This window comes from Nomia melanderi, chromosome 2 (assembly GCF_051020985.1).
Source record: "Nomia melanderi isolate GNS246 chromosome 2, iyNomMela1, whole genome shotgun sequence".
Classification (NCBI taxonomy): Eukaryota; Metazoa; Arthropoda; class Insecta; order Hymenoptera; family Halictidae; genus Nomia; species Nomia melanderi.
In genome coordinates, this window is record NC_135000.1 from 30,426,969 (window position 1) to 30,451,796 (window position 24,828).

Consider the following 24,828-nt stretch of genomic DNA (forward strand, 5'->3'; position numbering starts at 1 on the left):
TTGCGCTCTTCTCGGACCCTTCCGCTCGTCTCCGGCGAATCAAGAGATCATTGGCGATCGTTATTTCAACGTTTCCGTGCGCGACGGTCTCTGGTTCGCCGGTTTCTGTTTTCACGCGTTGACGCTCACTTTGGAATCGGTGATGGAGGAAAGCGAGTCTTTCTTTTGGTTAATTAGTTGATTCTTTGGGAGGTCGATCGAGATTTCATACTTTCAGAATAGAATTATGGACGGATATAGATGGCATTAACGTCAGTGTTAATTATAGGAGATACAAGGAACTACATACATGCTCACAATTAACAGATTTAGGAACCCGTCAATTCGACGGATACCGATTTTCTAAACATTATTCGCTAGCAGTTTCAGTCGATTTTGATTCGTGCAATTATAGAAAAACGCATAATAGTACTCTAACGTTGAAGCTACAGTATTCATGATTTATATAAATGAACACGTAGTTCTCCAGGAACAACAGAACAAAATGTAGACTAAGCGTCCATAAATCTAGCGTTAATAAACGCAGCAAAAAGCAGCGCTCCGTTTATTCCCGTCTTATTGCCGGTTGTTCCGCGTCGAGCTGCCCGCGAAGACTAATATCCCCGAAGAAGATATCTATTAGCGGCATTAACCATTTGAGTCCACCAGTTTTTGCAAAAACTCGGTCGAAAAATGCCAAGCGACGCGATCGCGCTTCTTTCGATTTAATTGAGAAACTGGATTATGCCTTTCTATTTTTACAAAAACATTTTAAATAGAGCAATCGTTAAATCTTTCCATTTTTAAGCGGGTAATAACAAAAATGAAAATGAATGATTAAAAGGAAAAGAGATAAATACGCTTCATCCGATTCTACGAACCGAAAGACACTTTTAGGCGGTCTAGCGGAGAACCGCCATCTTGTCGCTCGGGGCTCGAACGATTAATATCTGGGTGCCGTTTCTTAACTTCCACGGCCGACCCGGCCCGTCGGTCAGTCGATTATTCGACCGATACGGCATTAAATTACCCGGGAATGAAATTTCACGCGAACGGATATTAATTACTATCGAACGGTCGAATACTTCCACGGTGGGAATTAATGCCTTCGCCGTGGCGCGGCCGCGTTAAAAAATTCATCAATTTAAATCGCGCGACCGTATATTAAAAGTGCTCGGGAGGATGATAAAAAGCGATTCCTGTAAAAAATGGGCTTGTCCCGCGGCTGAACCCGGGACTCGAGCGATTTATCGGGCGTCTAGTTTTTCTCTTACAATTAGGGGAACACGTCGGACCAGCAACAAGCTCGTAATTCTTTACGCTCGCGCGATTAGCGTGACGCCGCCTTCCTTTTTTCGGGATCCTTTACGATACGCTCAGTGTCTCGGAATTAGGACGGCGGACAATAAAACGGTCGTTCGGCGGAGGCAACGGGGTTACTGGGGCGGTTTAAGCGAGATTCTTTAAAGATTGATGCATCAAGTTTCCTTCAAGTTCCAGTTTCATATATTTCCATCGTGTCATCCGGCATTTTTCCCTCGTTCTATTTGGAATTCTATGGAAACATTCTACAGAATGTGATATTTTAGAAATGATTAAAATTCCGTTCAAAGTTTTAATTACTTCTCCGAGCTGTCCTTTCATGTCGTAGGTAACGAAACTCAATTTTAAAACAGTACTTATATTCAACACATTTGAGAGACTACATATACTCAATTTCTACTGCGTAATAACATAAATATCATTAAAGTTTCTCAATATTCATCTCCCGTTCTCGACAAGAATCAAATTCTATCAAAATTCATCGCCTCGCAAAAAAACCGAACAATCGTTTCCGCGTCAATCGCAGAGAATCGATAGAAGGCAACGATAAAATAGAAAACATTTTCCAAAAGATGGCTTCCCCGACGTACCGGGCAGCGTCAGCGAAAGCCATTAGTCTGCGAGGAAGGGCAAGCCAGAAAAAGATCGGACGTTAATAGTGACAAACGGATTGACAAAAAGTGACGTGTATCGAGGGAATCGTCGGGGGGAGAGGGACGTCGTAAAAACGGAGAACGACGGTGACAGGAGGGAGAAGCGAACGTCAGCGCGGCAGACGCGACAATGCGATGTTCTTTCGCGTATCAGCCGAGGAATCACGTGAGTTCCGGGTGGGGCGCGCGCCGCGTGTCGAGCCGTCTAGCGGCATTATAACGGGGCTCACGTTTTCAGGGTGAAAGGAGCTGAAAGCTCTCACGGAATACCGCTTTTTCGTCAGAAATCGTCCTGCTTTCGGCGCAGAAAAGAACCTCGCTTCTGTATTCCCGTCTCGATCCCGCGATCGTAGACATAACAGCCGTTCATGCTTTCCGCTGGAGCGAAAGGGTAAATAGGGGCTGAATTAGATTCTTCAGAGACGGCTGCTTTGTTTCTTCCGGAGATTTGAAGATTCTAGGTTTTTCTCTTGTGAATAGATAGTTCTGTGTGTATTGATATCGTTGGTGGTAGTTGATATCAACGCTTTGTGCAATGAATCATGAGAGAATTAGTAACTTTGAATCGAGTGGCGACTGAGAGGTGACTGTAGAGTGTGAAGGGTTAGTATTAGGAATGATTGGTAATAATAATATTACTCAATACTGATGTTAATATTATTAATAGCTTTGTTTTGTGAATAATTATTAATCCGTAATCGAATGTCGTAACGGATGCTTCGAGCTTCGTCTGAACTCGAAGGTAACAAATGAGTAACATAATAATTCACTCGAATTATAATTCTCTTCTCTTTTAGTATTTAGAATTTCAACGTACTTCTTCGTACCAAGCATTCATCGAAATTTCAAACATCCGACGAAGGGTCAGTATCCAGTGTCAATCTACTGTACGCCATTACAGTATCTTTCGTGTATATCATCGTTTCGAACGGTGTACTATACAAGCAATTCTTCTTCCATGGATAGTTGTGCACGTCATAGTCTAATGTAATTGCACAGTGGAAAATTCAGTCTGAAATCGCAATGAATCACGTCGATTATTTGCAGACTGCGTGAAACCTTGGCGTAGCCAAAAAGTTAAAAGACGAAGGGTCAAGAACAGGTCCAAGCTGGCTCCGCCTCTATCCTTCTCCATCCGTCGAGTTCACTTGTCGTCGAATAAGCGATTCGAAAGTCCCGAGCCGTGCCGTATGCATGCAGACAAAAGTGTTCCGCTCGAAGCGCGCGAGGAGACTCGCAATGCAACGAGGTACGAGTATCGATTGCAGACCCGCCGAAGGGAGCACGTAGCCCCTCGAAAATGTCCCCGGAGGGTTCCAGCTTCTTTTCTATTCCTTTATCGGGAACCTATCGTATCGAGTGTCATCTCGAACTCGAACGGTCCCTGAATAAACATAACAAACACTCCGGAAATCGGGATCAAGTCGCGAGAACACCGGATCCCTGGTTCCGGTAAACAACGCCGTGCCCTCTGTTCCTCTCGGAATTCGGCCGACGGTGCACCGTCGACTGCAACTACGAACGACAGAAACCCGACCCGCCCCGGATTAGAACGGAAAAATTTATCAGGAATCTGATCCCGCGCTGTTAGACCCCCGACTTCCGATGTAAGGCACAGCCTCCGTCGTCAACGATCTTCCGAACTCCAATATTTCTGCGCCGAGACACCGTTTTTCGTTACTCCCGACGTACTTCGGTTGTTTCTTCGCGGAGCACCGGGAAGAACGGGGCAGTTTCTTGAAGTTTGCGATGTCCTTGATCGCTGGATTATTAGAGAGAGGTTTTCGAGATATTGGGATCGTGAAATGTAAAAAGTTTCCGCAAAATGTTGATATATAATTACAGAAGTTACATATAGAACTAGAACACTGTAATCGCTAAGTAATAGCTGTATGTCTATAACATCGTCGATCATCGTCTCAAAAACCCCTTCTCAATCAACCAAAGGATCAATCACACAATCACCTTAAAATCCACGCAAAACCAGTCGCGCCTAGCGCATACAGGTACACAACCTCCAAATATTCGTACATCAGGTGAAACTGAGTCCCTCCCTAACTCCCCCAAAAGAAATAAAATAAAAACACCCCGAAACGCTTTAGCCCTCGGTCATCACGAAGCTCTTCGGGATCTGTAGGAGGGATCTAACGTGCCGCAGGATCGTCCATCTTCCAGGAGCACCTTATTATGCCCGTCCGTTCTTATGGCGGTTCGCCCTGCGCAGGTCAGGAAGCATTAGAGGCCCCGAAAGCCCGCACAGTCACGGACAGTCGAAGATCCCGTGGAATCATCGTGCTCAGGGGATGAGGCTTGTAAATGGAGGAAAAAATGGCCTTCATCTTCATCGCCTCCCTCTTTAACCATCCTTGCACTTTTACTCCTGTTTCTCTCCTTTCATTTCTCTCTTCCTGTCGCCTTATCTCCTGCTTCTCTCTCAATTCTTGTCCATCCTTTCTCTTTATCTCTATTTTTCTACATCTATTTATCTTTTCTTTTCTCTCACTCTACTTCTGCTTTTCCTCTAAGTCTACACACCTCACCCTCTTTCCTCTTTCCTCCTTTCTTCGCACTTTCCCCGTCTCATATATCTTCTGTTTTCTTTTCATTCTTCTTTCCACTCCCATCTCTGAATCTCTCCCTCTTTCCTCCCCGTCTACCCTTGCTCTCTTCCCATCATCCCTCTGTCCCTCACTTTATTCTTTCGTCCCGCATCTGCCTCCCTTTCCAGTTTCTTCCTTTCCACCCCCATCTCTCAATCCCTCCCTCTTCCTCCCCGTCTACCCTTGCTCTCTTCTCATCTTCCCTCACTTTGTTCTTTCTTCCCGCTTCCCTCGTCCTCTCTCCTGTCTACCATTTCCCGTTCCTTTCTCTCCAAGAGAATTCTTTTCCCGTCCCACCGTCGCAAAGCCCATCCGCAGGATAGTCTGGCCTCCTCATTCCGCGCGGCGCCGTCACATTAGACCGCCGGGCGTTTCCATTTTCATGAAACGTGCGTCGTTCACGGGGAACGGCGGCCCGCTAACGGCGGGACGAGGCTGCTCGCATAAAGATTGCATCCGCGCGGCAACGGGTCGACCCCTGCAGCCACGGCGGCCGCTCGCTCGCTCGCTGCCGGTTAATCTGCATTATCGCGCTCTCCCCGGCACCAGCCGGCGCCGTCCGACTTGTCCCCCGCGAGGAGGACTCCGCAGAGGATTCCACCGCGATGAGTAAACTTGGACGTGGGAAAATCCTGTTGATTGTTCGAAGGGAGAGCCACGGGATCACTGGGATATCGAGATTTCACGGTTGTTGGGTGAACCGAGAACTGATTGGGAATTCCTTGGCTTTACCAGGTGTCTATGGCGATTGTCGATAGTTTCTGCTGGAGGTGGGTTAACGCGTTGACTTATGTGTTGACCAATCGTGAATGTAGGTGGAAATAGTCCTATAACCGATAAAGTATAGTAACTTTATTCTAAAAGTATGAAATCTTGATCGAACCTTTCAAGAATTCACTAATTGAGAAAAATTGCTATTGTCGATCACCATCGATTTCAAAGTGATCATTTATTGTATTAAGGTTAGAAATTGAGGAATTATTTTTTGATCTTACTGGCGAAGAGGATTCTTTTTGAGGAGGTTGTTGGATCTTTGGAATATTGAAGATTTTGTATAATACAATCATTTCAGTTGACAGACTATTAGTTACTGAATGATCTGGCATAAGTTCCACGAGTAATCCAACTCTCGAGAATGTTAATATTAGTCTCGACTTCAAGGAATAGACTCAGCGAAGGCGTTCTTCGTAGACATCCATTAATTTTGTAAAACGATCACACTCGCCGCTGGTTTTACCTTCATAGTCAGTTTTTCGCGTTATCGAAGAGGAGCGATTACTTCGGGCAGTGTAAAGAGGGCCTCGACGAACCCCGATGAACCGTGCGTCATCCTAATGATAAGCCCGCCACGCTGAAAGTTGCATTCGAGACGAGAACGAAGACAATAGACCGTGGATTAGCAGCGTCTATAATTTGCGGCGCGTCAAACGCTGCTAATTGCTCAAAGCTGCTCTGCTAATTTATGCAATTGGAGAATTAGACCAATTTCAGGCTAGATAGCGTGGCCCATAAGAAAATTAATTATTGCCGGCCAGAAAATCAGTAATTATACCGGTGAGACAAACACGGCCGAGCTAATTGCTTCGATTAATCGCTTAAACCCTCCGTGCTCGGTTGTTGTAAACTGCGATATCTAATTTTGTACAGTAAATATCGCATTAATTCGCATAATAAGCGTTCTGCTCGATAGAGTAAATATTCCACCGTATTTCGTTCAATGACTTTCGAATAAATTTAAAATACCATTTTCCATTGTTTTCACCGGTTATATAAAATCGCTTTTAAACACCATTTCCAGTCAAATACATGTATGGACCACCAATCTAAAAATAATAATAATAATAAGGGGTTGAACTAAATAAAAATTGAACTAAAAAAAATTGAAGTATAGTGTTTCGATGATGGTTACCAGCTCATTAGATTATTTTTCGAGATTTCTGAGGCATTTTGTACGGTGACATTTTCACGTAACCTCAAGAGGAATGTATCGAGGGCGAAAGGAGGCCTGGCCCGTGGCGTTGGCGACTTAATCCACTAATTTCTCTCTCTCCGCTGGCGTCCCGAGGTAAATCAAAGGCCGGGACGCACGGAGGGTCTAATTAAAGTACCCCCAGCCCTCGATAATTCCCGCCTCCCTTAATTCGTGTCTCGGTTGATTAAATCGCGGCCAGCTTAATTCGTGGACAGCACTTCCAGCCCGTTCCTCGATTTATTCTCGCGTTTCTTACGCTCCGCTCGACTTTCTTCTGCGATTAAATATATTAAAGATATTTTAGTCTCCTAAGTAGAAAAACACGAGAGGACTCGGATTCTTAGGTGATTTAATTGGATAATTTAAGACATTTGGAATCGGCGGACTGGAGATTCGAATATAGATACTTTTATTTCTAGAAATTTCGATATTTCTTTTCTCGATGTGACACAAGAGTTATAATATGATAATGAAAGGTATTCAGTACGTCAATGACAATTACATGAATCAAATTAGTAGAGAAAATTCAACTGTCTCGGCGATCCAATTATTTAATTTCATTCCTTCCAATTTTCAGAAGACCGAGACATAAGTACCAGAATTTTCACAATACATCTTTATCCATTAGAACAGAAATACAACATTCCAATGATAGTTAAACTCACTTCTACATCAGTCATCGAACACTTTTTCCTCGAAAGCTCTCGAAAATTGATTACGAAGCGTCTCGAGCACAGTCGAGAACAGAATTCCGATCACGCTAAGCGTTGCAATCCAGTGGCATTCGGCGACTGCTGTCAACGCCAAAAGTTTGTCTTCCGTGCAACCAACACCTTTCCGAAACAAAGAGAAAAACGGAACGCGGCGAAGTAGCCGGCGAGAATGCGACTGGAAGCTCCTCGGCTGACGCGTTGCACTCGAATTCGAGTTTCCGAGGGAAATCCCGTTCGATGAAATCGACGGCAGGGTGGCAAAGGTTCGCTTCGTGATTCCGAACAGAAGTTACGGGGCCAGGAAGCGGCCAATACTAAACTCCGGTGCGTGGTCGCGAAACGAGGGTCCCGCCGACCGGTAGTGTGGCCGCGTATGATCCGAAACTGCCCTTCTGACCCGGACCCTCCGCCGTTTTATCGCGATCCTCATTTTGACGAGTTTATCACCGACCCACATTACGACAGAATGCTGATCTACGAGGTTCCCTTGTGTTTACGAAGGAAACTGGATGACCCGATGACTACGGGGAGCGAAGTGTTGACATATTTTACGGGGGTGGTTTTGCTGATGCCTGAAGAGGCTTGCGAGAGTTACGCTACAATCATTTTTTATATCTTTTCATAAAGTTGGAGTGATGGTTGAAGGTATATTCTGCGAGACAATTGGGGGAATAAATAATTTTGGCAAATAAGTAGTTTATTGGAACGTACTGGATTCAGAATGGTACAATTTGAGCAAAGAATTTATTGAAACGTACTTGATTCAGGTACAATTTGAGCAAAGAATTATTTTCTAAGAAACTGTTAAAACCGACTTTTTTCTTCTGTTAAATTATTGACAGTTAAGCAACCTCGCAACGAAGTTCCTTCTTCTAAAGAGACCATTAACAACGGATCAACATGAAAGTTCAATTAATACACAAACGACACAGCAGAACATTTCAAATCCTACTGCAACGTCACAAGACCCAAGGAAACTTTACAAGCAAAATTACAAGCGAACTTCCCCGTCGAGCGAATAACAAACGGTATCCAATCCGAGGCAAAGGAAGAGCCACGCCCGACGCGAGTCAGATAAAGAGCGGGAAATTTCCCGAAGTTCGGGACGAGAAGTCAACAGGATAGTGATAACGCTGGCAGCGTAAACGTGGAGCCCGCGTTTCGCGAATAGTCAACAAAGTAGTTTGAAACAAAGCTCGGTGCTCGGCTGGAACTTCTCGCACACGTGGGGTACGGGGGACGAGAGGGGGAGGAGGAGGAAAAAAATAGGGGAGAAAAAAGGGTGGAATGAAGAGGGCAAGAAAGGGGAGTCGCGTTGAATCGGAAGGGCGAGGTTCGGATCGCAGTTTGCGGGCCGGGGATTCGAAATTCCCCGGCTACAGCGGAGGAAGTGGTCAATAGGAAGTTCTGCTACGTGAGCGCCGGTCGCCGAGAGGTCGCGGGACACTCCGGTGCGCGCAGGAAACGTATCCAGTCGGGCTGAATCGAAATAACAATGAACGGCCGGCGCGGCGGGGACGGCGACAAGCTGCGAACACATTGTTCGCTGAACGGGCCTGTTGTCCATTGATTTGCGATCCATTCAGCGGAGCCAATTGTCGTGAACTCGTCCATCGTTCCACCCTCTTCTCGATATTATACTTCGCGATCTGTTGTTTGGATGTTTCGGGTCACCGGCTGAGGCTACAATGGGCTACTCACCGTGAGCCATTTAACGCGCTGATTGCTGGAATATCGCGCGATGCCTGTTGGAGTTTCAGGCGATTTCAATGGATTAAGGCTTGGCGTGATTACTGGATTTCGATGGAGGTCTTTTAGAGGAGGTATTTGCTTTGTGGGGTGTGGTGGAGGGGTTGTGAGTTGGAGGACGTGGATGTGGGAATAGATGTAGGCGTAGATTGATGTAGAAATGGATAGATGTCGAAATGACTGGATGTAGAAGTGGATAGATGTGGAAATGGATAGATGTAGAAATAGATAGGTATAGAATTATATAAATATAGAAATAGATGGATATAGAAATAAATAAATATAGAAATAGATAGATATAGAATTAAATAGATATGGAATTACATAGATATCAAAATAGATATAGGTATAAATGAATATAGAAATAGATAGATGTAGAAATAGATAGATATAGAAATAGATGAACAGAGGATTAGATAGATATCAAAATAGATATTGGTATAGATAAATACAGAAATAGATACATATAGAATTAGGTAAATATAGAAATAGATAGATATAGAATTAGGTAGATATCAAAATAGATATAGTTATAGACAGACGTAGAAATTGGTAGATATAGAAACAGATACACATGGAAATTGACAGATACGAAAATTGGCAGATATAGAACTACATAGATATAAAAATTGATGCATACACAAACAAATACATAAACAACTAAACATATACATAAACAAACACGGAGTCAGATAAATATCACAAAACCCCCATCTCAACGAACGGAACCAGCAAAATTGGAAAAGACAATAACCCACAGCGACGGATCCAAGGAAGATCGAAAGCTCTCGTCTATAAACGATCAAGACAACGTGTCGAAGCAATCCCGTGGCTCGAAAATGAAACAGGACACGGGCGGGGCGAGCGCGGGAATAAAAACGTGCCCGGTCGAAGAAAATAAAAACGTGCCGGCGCAAACAAATGTCGCGGAAATCGCGGCGGATAAATCACGAATTCGAGCGGCAGACGCGGCCGCGGAAAATTGAAAGATCAAAGGGAACGGTCGATGAAACGCCGGAAGGAGGAATCTCGCCGAGCAGAAAGGAAAGCCGCGGCAGACGGGAGAGAGGAGACGACGCGCCGCGCCGCGCCGCGCCGCGTCGGGCGCATCGAATTGAAAAATTCTCGGGAAGAAAACGAAACGGGTGGGAAGGAGCCCGCCGGAAAAGGGAATCAAGAGAGACAAATTCCACGGGTGTCCTGGACGACGGCCAGGAGCACGTTTTCGATCTCCCGGCGGCCGTCGATCCCTCCCGAGGGATCGAATGATCGATAATCACCGGGGCCGGCTCTCGGAAGCCCGACAATGCGGCCGGCCGTATTGGTCCGGCCGGGGATCTCGAATCTCGGACACCGGTGATTAAGTTCCATTTCAATCTGTGCTTGAACTTTTTCCAACGGTTGCGCTCCTGCAAGCTCCACGCGACCCTGGGATCCGAGGCAACGTTGCGCAACGATCTTTTTCTGGGTTGCCTTGTTTTTGTTCGAACGGCGCTAAGCTCGCTGCAGTCTCTGCTTTACTCGCGTATTTTCAAATATTCAGAACAGAAGAATGCGATAATGATGTTGGGAGTTTCTTTGAAATGATCTTTGACGAAGCGACGGAATATCGGTAGCTTAAGGACGCGATTGTGGAGATACGATGGTGTCTACGTTCGTGAAGGTTGTAAACAGAACTTAAGGAATACGTGAATTATTCCTTGGAAATCGAGATTGGGTAGTTCGATATTTAAACTTCGATAATGAACCTGTAATCCGTATTTCTACTCAGTGGAATACTAATTAGTATAGACTCTTAGTATAATTAGTATAATAAATATAATTCTTTTCAAATGCATCACACTCCACAAAAGTATGAACAAAGTTACTGTCCATATCCGCGAAAAGCAGGTGAAAAAATTCCTCGAGCGAGACAGTCAAATCTCCGACCGAATTTCCAGCGCTAAACCTTCGTTTCAGAAGCAAGACTGATTACTGAAAAACAGAGCAATCGATCGCTAGCATTGCAAGTTAGACAAGAAGACTAGAAACGCACGTAACGTCGGGAAGACGGTTGCTCGCGGTTAACCCGCGGCGTATAGGCTCAAGTGGAGCCGAGGGATGCGTTTCCGGCGGAACGAGCAGGGAAGAGAGGAGGGGGACGCGTGGAATAGGGCAGGGGCACGCGTTTGAGCGTCGTGCAAAGAGCCATTAATAAGGACTGCCTAATTTCGTGAAAGCCCGGGGCCTCGAACTATTATCTAGGAAACGTAACTCGGTCGAAGAGCGATTAAACGGACGCCACCAAAATACGTCAAGCTGCGGCGGGCTGCGCCTGACAGAAAACCTATAGACGGAACAACCATTAATGAAATGACAAATGTGTTCTTGTCGGCGGCACGAGCAGCAGCAGCAGCCGTGCGCGGGCTAGCTCGGTAGCTAGCCGGCTAGCAGCTAGCTAGGATAGCTACCCGGCGACCGTTTACAAGCCTGTCCCCGGCCACGCTCGGCAAATAAAATATATACGAATAGGTGATTTACGAACACGCCGCACCGTCGCGTCGCGTCGCGTCGCGTCGCTTTATGGACACCGCCGGCGAAGAGGCCGCTCGATTGATCGCGCTTTTCTGCGCCGGTTGCGCGACTAGGCGAGCCCTGATAACGCAATTCGCTGCGATCGACTCGATACGACGTGATCGATGATTCTTCTTCGGTGCTCCGCGATTGATGCACTCCTCGTGGCAGCTTGAAGGGGAATGAAAGTTTTTATCGCGGGATTCTCGCGTGTTTGGGTTTTCGAAGGTGATCGAGGGTGTTCTGAGAGCACTCCGCTCGCCGGATGATTGATTCTCGTTTGTTTGCTTCGGAACGGAGCTAGAGGAATTGCTGACTTTTTCTTTCGCTGGGAATTGTCGGCGATGCGATTTGCTTGTAGCTAAACTGGTGTAGAGTCGATTCAACGCGTGATAAATGCTTAGGGATTCTGGAAGGGATAATTAGTTTCGATTGCTTTCAGATCGATAAGCTGCGTTCTATTAACCTCTCGCGGACTTTCTATTAACATTCTTTGGAATATACGAAACCTTCAACGGATCAAGCTGAATTGTGTCAGTTAATTAATGGAAGAAAAGGAACACCTGATCTCTTGTTTCAGTGATTAACTTGACGTACTATTTACTTTCGCTACTAAGCTCGTGTAACATTTGACTATCGACAATTTAGAAAAGCAGCAACATTGTCCATTCTACTTTAAATTTCACTTGGAGATTATACATTGATAATAGCGAAATAGTTGCTTGCTTTGAGCCGTGGGTAATGAGCAACATTGATTGCTGTTAAATTAGTCTAGAAATCTTCGTCTCGCTCGTTATTGCACGGCAAGTTAAATCATTTGCTCGCGACTTTCTCCAAAATTTGAGCATTTCATCTCGTTGGAGTGTCGATACTCGTCTGCAGAAGAGTTTTGTCACTTGAACACTATGATACGCTGATCTATTATTCATCCACACTAATTTCTGTTCAATGCGCTGTTAATCCCCGCTCGTGATCGCGTGACACGAGGGACGTTGTATTTCTTGCGGCGTTTCAACAGGTAGCGAGTTCCCTGTAGAATTTAAGAGGATGTAGAATGGAAGGGAACAGTCATTTCTATGCGGGGATTAGGGAGAAGAATGTGCGGAGGGTCAGGACGGAGCGGGCCGGGACAGTTATGAGGCAGTTTGTAACGCGTGGCTCGATATTCATGTCCTGATTTCGCAAACCGGCAATAATTCTTTCCCCCGCTGAACCCTGACCCCTGCCTTTCCGAATCGTGCTTACAAAGAACTAATTTCTACCTTTCAATGGGAACATAAAGGGAATCCCAACCCACTTTAACTTCTCGAAGGTGAATACCGTCATTTTAACATCAAATTTTCATATATGAGACGCAAAGTTGTTCGTGTAATAACGAGAGAATATTTTGATCATTTAAATAACAGGAGATCTATACATAGAACTCTTTTTACGTAGACTAAGTGAAATCATCTGTTTATTTCACGTGTAAAACCTAATGTAGAATAATTTTTGATTAAATAAATATACACTGTATTAATCCTTTGCACTCGAGAGGTGACTCTCAGTCGCCACTTGATTTGACACAGTAAAACTATAGAACGTGATATTTAATGTTAAACTTTGTACAATACCTCGACACGTGAAACATTGGAATAAAACAGCTTCGTTCCTCAATGTACTGGCGATTTCTCTACGAATTAGTCTCAAAGAACATCGTCTTCTCGTAAGGAAATGTTAAATATTTCTAGTAAGAAACATCCGAATGCAAAGGGTTAAAAGCTGCAGTACAACATATTTCATGAAATGAAACGGAATTCAAAGGAACGATGGATAGGAAACATATGTCCAATGTTCGAAGAGAATTTCTATAGGTGTCTATGTGTTCTTTTAAAAAGACGAAATTTATACGACAATGGGGAAATTTTTCTTCCAACGATAAACCATCCGCTGTCACGTTGCTTAATTCGTTTTCCCTCCTTTCTGTGGATTCAGGGGAGCTGCCCGCGGCGGTGCACGACGGCAACGGCGTCTCCAGGGCGTTCCTCAACCTATGGCTAATTCACTTAACGATGAGCTACGTGTTCTCCAGATGACAATACTAAGGTGAGTCGATTTCTCCGGGCTAAACCGTTCCCACGGGCGTTCGCTCGCGTGTAAATATTTATAGGGGAGCTTGTCTTTGCTCGCTCCTCGAGATATCTTCTTTCGAAAGCGCATCATCCTTTCCTTATTCCCATTGTTTTATAAACTGCCTCCTCATCCGGTTTACTTTATTTTTACATACAATAAATACTAATGTTTGAAGGATCATCTTCGTCTTTTCTACGCTCTAGTTACAATGTTTTGCTACATATAATCCATCGTCTTCGTGACGTTACATTAACACACTATCGGCGGGTAGCATCATGAGCTTGACTCACACGTATAGCGGGCGAAAATTAATTTTTTTTTCTTAAAAATTAATAAATTTAGGACTAAACGCTGGTGAGGCTTTACGAGAAACAACCAAAAATCTCATTCCTGCCCAAAAATTAGTGACAATGAAAAAAAACACCGCCGATAGTGTGTTAAGATATCGAAAACAACCCTTATCGGTTCAACAAATGAAATTTAGATCGTCGAGGATTTCGTCGATGTAACTTCAAACCAAGTCGACTTTCCAATGTATCGGAAAATTGATTTTCCTGTTTGAAAACGGTTCGTACAGCGACTTGGTTATTAGAACAATACCGTGCACTGTATATATGGATCAGGTCGAGGTACGCGGCACAGTTCGCTGCAAAATGGCGGCCGACGGCCGGCCTGGAACTCTGAAGAATTCCCTATCACTTGATGAGCCGAATCCGTTGAAATCCTGCTTCGCGAAAATTGAACGGAGCTTTCAATTTCGCGGGGCCAATCTATAGCGGCGGGGAAATCCTGTCGAATTCGGCGATTCCTCCGAAATCGCCACGCGTTCGCCGGTCCAACCTTCCGTGAATAGGCAGCGTTTCCACCGGAGATGTTCACGCGCTATAGATATCGTGGATTGCAGGTTCTCCGCATTCATAGTGATCGCAGGTCCATCGAATGTTGTACGAGCTATTTTATTAGGATGTTTATCGCGAGAAACGATCCCACAAAGAAATAACAAAGAACTTCTCGAAAATCGGTTCGTAATTTCAAATGTTTACGAATTATCGTATCAATCCTCGTTTTCACGAGTATTCTACACGTTTTTGTAATTAATCTGTAAAGGTTACTAATTGAATACTCTTAACTGTTCACGGATTTTTAAATCATCGGCGACTATCGAGGAATACGTCGACATTTTCTACATTTTTGTTTCTCTTCGTCTTCCCTCCCTTTCAGATTTTATTATCAGCGAACGATGCGTTTCCATAAGCGCGTGGCCAATTACATTCTCCGTCTCGTCCTCTCCGTGCTCGTTCCCCGTAATTCGGAGCATCCATCGGATTTTGTTTCTATTTCCCCCACGGTCCGCTTTTCGGTGCGCTTTCCAGTAATCGCTCCCCTTTGCCCCGGGCTCTTTCGCCACTTTATGATCTCCTCTCTCTCAGTTTACCCTCTATTTGCGACTCCGTTCACTTTCAGTTCCCTTTCACGTTACGTAGCGAATTTTCCGCCTCGTTTTCCATTCAATTTCCTCCGCGCCCGCCGACTGTTGTTTATTTGTTCCCTTTCTCCCTTCGCCGCTCGCCGTTGCACTTCCTTAAACGCGTGTGCAGATTCTTGTTATCGTTTTGAAGAACTCGAGACGATCTTGGTGTTCTGTTTCATTGTGTTTAGACGTAGATTGCTCGATAGACTAAATTCTAGGATTAATCGATTCTAATTTCCATCGATTATCCTAATCTAGATCTTGTGGACATAACTATCGTATCTATGTCTATTATTCCCTTTATATATTTATAAAAATCCAAGGATTCTCTTGCACTAAATGCTCGTTGAAAAATTGCTCAAATTCAACGTGTAATTTTCGGAGACAATTACCACTTCCTATATTTTTCTCACTAACACAAGCAGAAATACATATAGTTTCCTGTTTCGAACACATTGCGACTTTCAACATCTTTACATTAAGAAAATTTATCTCGAGGCATTGAAAAATTTCAAAATTTGTCAAGGAAACTACGACGATCCTTTAATTTTGAATGTTAGCGTAGTTTAATGATCGAGAGTTGAACTCGTTGACAGTCATTATGCTTTCCGTCTGAAACGATACGTGCCTGATTCTTTTCTTACCTTTCGAACGGTGTTTTATGCTGTGTTTCCCCGTTTTTTCGTGTCCTTTCTCTCTGCGTCTCTCTCCCGTTCCTTTGTTTAACCGTGTACCCCCTAATCCGAGTTTTAGATGAGTTTCCAGACAGGCGCTCGAGAGCCCATCGAGCCATAACAAAGTTCCGCGAAACTTTCCCGGGCTAATGCGAAATCTTCCGCCGGCTTCCGTCGCCACCCTGCAAACCGGAAGAATACGGTGACGCTTTAATGCAGAACAAATTACGCGGAGGGGGTTGTTCACACGTCGCCGAGTACGGAAGACAAGCGAAACAATTTTCATATTAATTCCTGCATTATGAACACAGTTCGAGGCGGGGGGGAATTTTTGCGCTTGGAAGATTACGGCGCACTGCGTTTCTCGTTTTGTGAACGTTCGTAGTGACTCTGGAGTTTTGGAATACGGGGAGCATCGGGTTTGAGGGTTATTGGATTGGACTACTTGTGTATTTGGAAGTTTGAAGGTTTGAATATTTGAATATTTAAATATTTGAAAATTTGAATATTTGATGGTTTGAAGGTTTGGATGGTGCAAATTTGACTGTTCGAATATTCGATGGTTTCATGGTTTGAATATTTGAAGGTTTGAATATTTAAATATTTGAAAATTTGAATATTTGATGGTTTGAAGGTTTAGATGGTTGCAAATTTGGGTATTCAAATATTTAATGGTCTCACGGTTCGAATATTTGAAGGTTTGAACATTTGCAACTTTGAGTATTTGAAGATTTGAAAATTTGAATATCTCAAGGCTCAAATATTTAAAATTTTGAAACTTCGAAACTTCAAAAGCTCAATATCCCCTCAATCACTGACTCCATTCTTTCCGCAACAGTCATTCGAAAATGACCCATCGAAGGAATGTTACCACAGCGCTTTCGTCGGTCAGTTCCCATCAGCCCGAGGTCCTGAAAATGTTTTCCCTCTCCAGCCGACACAGTTTACACAATTTCTACACACGTCGAACGCCGGTTGGCGAGGGTGCCCGGCCACGATGGTTCGCGATTATTGGCTGTTGTTTTGCGATGAGGGATGGACGGACGGATACAACGTCATTGGGGCACACGCGGTGATCTATGGTACCTGATAATGAAAGCACGGAAGGTGAGATACCGCGTTGCTGGCTGCGTCGCGTAAGCTATCGTTTCCGTGGAACACGTCACACAGCACCCTCGTCTTCCTTCTCTCTTGCCACGCTGAAATTATCCCTCGCAATACTCGAATCCGCTCTGATAAAAGCGTGAATTATGAAATCAGTTAACGGATGATCTGCTCTGATAACCACCGCACGATGCGTTCACTTGGCAATGATATAAAATCAGCAAGCAGAGGTTGAAGAAATTAATCAATTTATATTATCCAAGCAGCAATTGAATGGTTCCACTAAAATTCCAAAGTGGATTTCAATCGAAAAGTTGAATTGCAGTTCCAATTTGAAAATCTGGAAGTTTGAACGTTTAAACATCGAGAAGTGAAATTTCAGTTCTAATTTGAAAATCTGGAAGTTTGAACGTTTAAACATTAGGACATAAGTTTGAAGATTTGAGAATATGGAAACTTGACAATCTGACAGTTTGACAATTCGAAAGTGACTAACTTACAAGCATCCCAGATATCTTCAAATATTTCGAGCACAGCTTAACCAGAGTGAATGAACGATGTGTCACAAACAAAAACTAGTTCCACTGGCGCAAAAATAGGCGATAACGAGCCCGGATAATTCCCGACGACCCGGTTTCATAGTTCATTCGGATAGTTCACGTCGAATCGAATAAGTTCCGCACTTGGCTTAACGATCCCCGTTTCGGAGGCACTGATAAGGTCCTTCTGACGAAGCTGTGATTTATTCGTGTTTCGAGTCTCTCGAGGATGGGCAAGATTTCCGTCGGAGTTCCCGATTCGTCCGACTCCTAGGAAATGATCTTATTAACTTGAATCGGGCCGGTGTCATTAGGCAGAAGTATCCGGCGATTATATTCCGAATTTAGCCGGAAAGAACGAAGCCGCGGTTATTGGGCGACATTCTCTTCGTTTTATTCGGGGAAAGTCACGAGTTATCTTGTTAGCGAGTGCGGAGTCTGGTTACGAAACTGTCACGTCTGGTGTAGCCGCTTTTAAACGACTTTACTTGGCTGGCTATACTTCACTTTACTTTGTTTTATTTTACTTCACTCTACTTCCCTCGGCTTATTCTTCGCAGTCTCCATGTTTGGAGGAAAGTGTGCTCTTGACACGAGGGGATAACCTGCAACTCGTTAGTAAAAAACCGAGATTCGTTTAAATAACTCTGCTTCTTCTACGTTATACAATTAAATTCTATTGAATTTTATGTTCGATAACCTTATTCCTAAATTTCTCGAATATTCTACTTCTTTCCTACAATTCTAAACGCTGTATTTTCCTCTTTTAAATGTATTCACTTATACCTTTTCTTAAGTGTCCTTAACCCTAATTATACCACGTGTCATAACGAATCATACCGCGATATAACTCTCAGTCACTTATGAGAATAAAAGGAATGATTAAAATGTTATTATCTATGTTTATAAAGCCTACAATATTTTCTAATGAGATACAGATGACATTTTCTCAGATTGAATTAAGAAATCTCACATCCATCGAGGAAAACTATTTTCTTTCAATATCTCGTACATTGATGCATAATACAAAGTTTAATATGAAACACCAAAGTTTTCAGTTTTGCTGTGTCAAATCATTTGGTGACCCAGAGGCTCTGGAGCGCAAAGGTTTAAAAGCCCATAAAATCTTCTGAAAATGCAATACGAAATAATAAAAAGATTTAAGTAAAAAGTTCAAATGTGACTCGAAGTGACATCGTGGTCCGATTAAACAGTTCGCCTTGGTCTATTCTACTTCGCGACCGAAGACAGAAGTTGGCACGCGAATCGAGGCCAGACGTTTGACATTCCGCGAGAAAGGTCACGAGCTGGCTACGCACTCGAACAGGAATCGGAGGAACGCGGAAGAACACTGATCCGCCGGGTACACAGTTTAACAACCGTGATTCATCGGTTTAATCCAATTAAGGGGCGGGGCCGCGCTATCTCGGGAGACGCAGACCCGGCATTAAGGCGAATTCATAAATTTTCATCGTTCACCGTCGATTCCCGGCCGCTCTCCGGTATTCCTTAATCCTTCCACTATTGTGCCCCGGCTCGCGCAAATATTGTTTCTATGGAAATCCGTTGCTTATAATTCCGACGATACACGGGATTCGGTCGATTCATCCCCTGGCCGGGCTCCGAGTCTGCCTTAACCGACTCTGCAAACATTTTAGCCGGCTGGTATTATAAAACGGGAAAATACAGAATTCATCGTGGCGCAGCATCTTGAACCTGGAATTACGGAAGATTTCGATCTCGGACAGCTTCGCGATCGAGAAATGCGGCGGGTAAACTTGACGATTAACCGGTTGACTGTGGAATTTAGTTGGGAAAACCTCTCGTTCTCGCAATAAAATATAAAAATGGAGCGTGTACTCGTCGAACGCAGGACGAATGCACGTAGAGTATATTTTAACGCTAGGTTTACGCATTTATTGTACACTTGATTCTATTATTCCTAAAAGAATTGATGTTCGTTTATTTAGATTATGGAAACGGAGATTTGATAGTAGATAATTGGGGTACACGTCAGTGTGATCGCATCAATCAAAATCGGCGTAAACATTTACAAAATAATATTTCTAAAATTCAATATGCATCAATTTGACGCGTTCCGCGCACAAAAATCTTCCTCTCCGCTGTCTCTCGCCAAAATGTCCCTCACGCGCGCATTCCCATTCGCTCTGTCTTTCTCACCCTTGCACCCTTCTCACTCGCATCTTTCGTCCACAGTCAAAATTCACGCAGTTGCGTACACGCTTTTCTCACGGTCCAGTCGCTCAGTTCCAGACACTCTTCCTCGCATTCTTTCAGCCACTCGAGATTTTCTAAACGCAGTCACACCATTTTCCAAACATCCCGGCGCCGGTCAGTCGCAATACGACCTGGTCGCCCTTACGCGCGCAGAACAAACCATTCATCCTATAATACTTCAACCTACGCTAAATAATTCTAGATGCTACAGTAGCCCAACAGATTGTTGTTGAATTGGTTTGGAAATCTTCGTCGCGAGTCTCACTCGTGATCGTACGGCAAGGGGTTAACGCGGTTACGGGGCCACTGGGAAGCGGCAAATGGGCCGGGCATTAACAGTAACCCCGTTTCCTACAGTCAATTTCTCATAATCGCGATAAAGGGCCGGGAATGAATCTGTCAATTAACGCCGGGCGGAGTGCCAATTACCCTCGGCAAAAGTGCGCAAAGCGGATTCCTCATTAAATCCTGTGGCCAGTCTACTTTGACTCGCGCTGTCTGCTAGATTCGCCCTAACGGCGCGGCGGTGGGGGGCAAGGGGCAAGGGGCGGCCGGGGGAAGATCAAAAGCTCCCGGCTAGATAAAAATGTCGCTCGGGAAAACGTGTTCCGCTCCCTCTGTTCCTCTCGCCATCGCCGTGTCAACGTTTGCGCGATTTCCGGCCGGCTAACACGGTCAGTTATTTTCGAGAATTCCGCGCTGAATCGCGTTATTTTTGCTACCGTATCCTGTACACTGCTCGTCCATCCATTTTTCCATTCCGCGGACGAAAAATCCGACCCCGCGGATATTTATTTTTGACACGGCTGACACGCTCGCCGCCATTTTGGCTGCCGCGAATGGATAGGTGTCTATGCGGACGGTTCTCTTTTTAATCATTCGGAATAATGGGAGTCGGTGAGCGGTGTGTATTTTTATTTTGCGTCCAGTTGACTGTTAGAATCTCAGAAGCCAGGTTAAGTCGATTTCTCGATATTCTCCGATTGTTAAATTTTAATGGAATCAATAGTATCTTTTTAATTATTCCAGGATTCAGCCGTTTCTTCGTGTTGTTCAGAAAGTCCCTTTTAGAGCTTCCACTCGGCTGACACCTAACAAAGCGAAATATATTCATAAAACTATACATATGAATAATTAAATAAGCTTCTACGCAAGATTCAGTATACTGAAATCAATTAAAAACACAGATATTCGACGATTTCCAAAGATCGGGCCTCACCCGAAATTTACCCTCTCTGAAAACGATGCCAATAGGGCACTGAGGGGTTAAAGCATTCGCTCGTTCGTCGAAGACAACGCCAGTGAAAGTAGAATCAGAACCGCGGGCGAGCAACATTGAAAATGTTTCCTTCGTTGAACGCGCAGTCCGCGTTCCCGTTTCTCCGTTTCCCCCCGTTTCGGATCGAAGCTCGCAGCATCCGGGGTAGGCAGCGTCGTTTCTTTCAGCGGCGGCTCGCGGTATAAAAAGGGAAACGCTCGATATATAGAGGGCCGAGGCTCGTTGCCGCACATAACAGAAATTAGCTCGCGTTTGATCGAAGTTTCATTATCCGTTCCTCAGTCTCTGCGCCGGGCCGGTGCAGCTGACAATCCGCTTTTCCCCGGGATCCCGCGCAATGACGAACTCTCCCGGCCGCGGGATAACGGGGGCTTGCCTTTTAGTATCGGGGAAATAACGACCGAACGTCTCGTTTTATGCTTACACCGTGCGCCGCCGCCGACGCTGTCCCTAGATCCGATTTAACGAGCACCGCGCCGGCTACGCTCCCCACCTCGTGCTCTTTGCCTTGGTCTATCAATCACTGATGATCATTAGACCGCGGGTTTTACGCGTCTATGGTATTTACGAGTAAATGAACCATGGGAAGTAAGAATGTCGTGTACGTTGCTCTCGGTTTGATGGGATTTTTATCGACTTCCTCCCTTCGATCGTTTGAATATGTTTGGGCTCGCTGCGGGGATCGATCTCGTTTGATGGATGGAAGCGGTAAGTTGTTCGATGAATTTGTGGAGGGTAGTGAATATCGGGATATACTGATTCTGGGGAATGTACAGTGTCAGTAATTTGAAGTTCGTTATGTCGATTACGAAAAATGCCAAGCGGCGCGATCGCGCTTCTTTCCTTTCGATTTAGAAACTGAATTACGCTTTTCTATTTTTACAAAAACAAGTTTTAAATAGTGCGATCGTTACAGTTTTTCAGTCTTAGGCGGGCAATAAGAAAAATAAAAATGAATAATTAGACGGAACAGAAATAAGCTTCATCTGATCCTACGAACCGATATACTGGCACTTTCGAACAATGTAACAGAGACGCGCCATCGCGCCGCTTGCGACTCAAACGGTTAAGTTGTAGGAAATGAGGTAAAGGAGTAACGTGACTTATTTTCGGAAATAACACTTGGGATACTAAGAAACTCGTTGCTCTTTATTCATGTTGATCTGTTGAAACTATTAACTCGAGAAACAAAGGTTGTTCGACTGTACATTTGCAGGAGAACTTAATCTCACGACGCGACCAATTTGATTAAAATTAACCTCACAGCGACACCACGAGTTTGATAGAACTTGATATAATAACGACATCGGGAATTGGATAAAACCTAATCTAATAACGACGAATGTTGTGAAATTAAATGTAAAGACACTAGAAATTTAATGAAACCTGGTCTAATAACGACACCCCGAACGCCTCGCATTTTAAGCAGCGCGTTCATGATGAACCGCGGCGTAGTTAAATAATTAACAACACCGCGGGCCTCGGGAGTACGTCGAATTCGAGGATTTAATGACCAAAGGCGCGGGCGAACGGACCCGTCGGCTTAACGAAGAGCCAGGCGTTTTTCATGCGCGCCCGAACCGTCCCGAATTCCATTTCTCCTTTTTGCCTCTGTCTCCCAGCTCCGTCCCGGCCTCCGGCCTTTCCTGCTGGCCGCGGTCCAAAAAAACTGACCGCAAATGGAGAATCGATGGAACAACAAGCGCATTCATCGGACTCATTAATTCTGTAACTGCGTCGGGGCCGCGTATCAGGCTCGTCGCCGATTCATCACGTCCCGAAGGAAAAATATAAATAAAACAAGGCCGCCGGTTGATCGTTCGCGCGTCAATATTTATGTAATCCGCAGCTACGTGAGCGCCGGCTGATCAAAATCGGGGGGGACCGCGTCGATGGCGGAACTCGATCGCGAAACTGGATTATCAACAAAATGTTTTTCAAGGGCTCGGCTCATTCGAGCACGCGAATTTATTTTAATTTTTTAATCGGTCTTAACTCGAATATTCTATGAAACGTGTCTTATTGAACTAACATTGAAAGAAGTTTGTTTAACCCTCTGCACTCCAGAAGTTTCTCACCGGAAATATTCAATATTTTCTAATGAGATACAGACGACATTTTCTTAGATTAAATTAAGAAATCACATGCATTCGGGAAGAGAAATATTTTCTTTCAATACTTCGTACATTGATGCATTATGCGAAGTTTACTATTGAATATCAAAGTTTACTGTTTTGCTGTGTCAAATCATTTGGTGACTTAGAGGCGCCTCCGGAGTGCAAAGGGTTAATTTCTATTCCAAGGATTACGAAGTCGCAAAAGATGATAATCGAAAGAAGTTTCCACGAAGAGACGATTCGCGTAGAATTCTGTTGAAACGATAGGCTGTTATTAAACGCGCCTCCATCTGGACCCTTTATCAAGCTAATTTCGGTAAAGTTTTTAATTAACATCCACCGTCGAAAATATTTTCAGTATCCAATTTACAAGAAAACGGCCGCGGCGCGGTAACGCTACGCGACGCCCTGATCGATCGTCGGGCTCAATTAAAAAGTTGGATGGCGACTGGAATGGAGGGACTAATAATCACGACGCGAAAAGCAGCCGAGCGTTGTTAAAATTCATAACAATTTCTGTTCGAATCACGGGACGCGAGATTGGGAAAGTGGTGGGCGAACGTTTCGCGAGGAAATTTCTCGCGTGCCTGCTGTGATTTTCGCTTGCTTTTGTGAAATGAACATTTCAAACGGAGACAACGATGTTTCTGTAAATATGCGAAGAATCGGCGATCGCGCGGAAGCCATTTTGTAATAGGGGTTCGACGGGCACTCGTCAAACCACCATAAATCACCGCGGAAAGAGTTATATCTCCATTGTCCGATCGCGTTTCATCTTCGTCATTGGTTTCCTCTACGAACGACTCGGAATTTTCAATTTTCTTCCTTTTTTTTGGTCCATCCGTCAACCCCGTAACCACTGGAACACAGATTTTGCCGAATCTGCAGCGACGTGGCATTGCGCGAGGGCGCGATGATCGAACTCGGGGAAAACTGATTTCCTTTTGTATTGAATTTATCGGAGAATTCTCTTTTAGCGTTCTTTTTAATGAAGTAATGTGAATTAATAATTAGAGGTAACTAAAATGGAATTGTTTTCAGTGCCGAAGTTTCTTTTCGCAAATTATGAACAGTAGTTACTAAACTCTGCATGTGTTCGAAAGATAATTTTACAAACTAAATGAAGTAACAGTTAAGAATAACGAAGTTGGCGCCTAAATATCGTTCCCCAGTTTGTTTCGAGTTCAAAGAAGCATTTATCAGTTACCAAGATAAAAATCAAGCCTCTCTCACGATCTTATTGCTTAAAAAATTCCTGTTATTTCATGCTTGACATTCGCTCTTGAAAATATCTAGAAATACCCGAATATCCCATATTTCATCTCACCTCAACAATATCGGCAGCAACAATTTCCCAAGAACCGTCGGCGTCAAGCAGAAATCAGAACGACCGTCCGCCGGTATTCTATTTCCGGGGTAATCGCGTATATTTACGCGTGTAACGGAACCAAAACAAAATAATATCGATTACCAGCGACACTAGGATTCGATCGCGACACGCGGCAACCGTGTTGCGTTCCGCCCGCCGCGAAATTTAAATATCTATCACTGTGGCGACCCGTTTTTGCCGCGTTTGCACTCGCGGAAGAACGGTTTTCCTTTTTGTTTTGTATTTCCTTCTTTTTGTCTCGTTGCCGCGGGGATCGGAATTTATTATCGTTTTATTGAGTCGTTTTGGGGGATTGTCCTGCTCTTTGTTCGAACGGGAACGGGATACTGTTGGAACGTTAGGCTGGATCCACACCGTCGGTC

At 44.3% G+C, this 24,828-nt stretch overlaps 1 protein-coding gene across 4 annotated transcripts in view; it reads left to right on the forward strand.

Annotated features, from left to right (window-relative positions):
* Positions 1 to 24,828, forward strand: part of LOC116429918 (uncharacterized) — a 383,306-nt gene that overhangs the window by 352,170 nt on the left and 6,308 nt on the right. For all 4 annotated transcript variants that reach the window (XM_076374295.1, XM_031983448.2, XM_031983449.2 and 1 more), the window contains one exon: positions 13,517 to 13,627. In XM_076374295.1, the coding sequence (XP_076230410.1) occupies positions 13,517 to 13,617 (101 nt within the window). In that variant the 3' untranslated portion in view covers positions 13,618 to 13,627. The remainder of the gene's footprint in view (positions 1 to 13,516; positions 13,628 to 24,828) is intronic.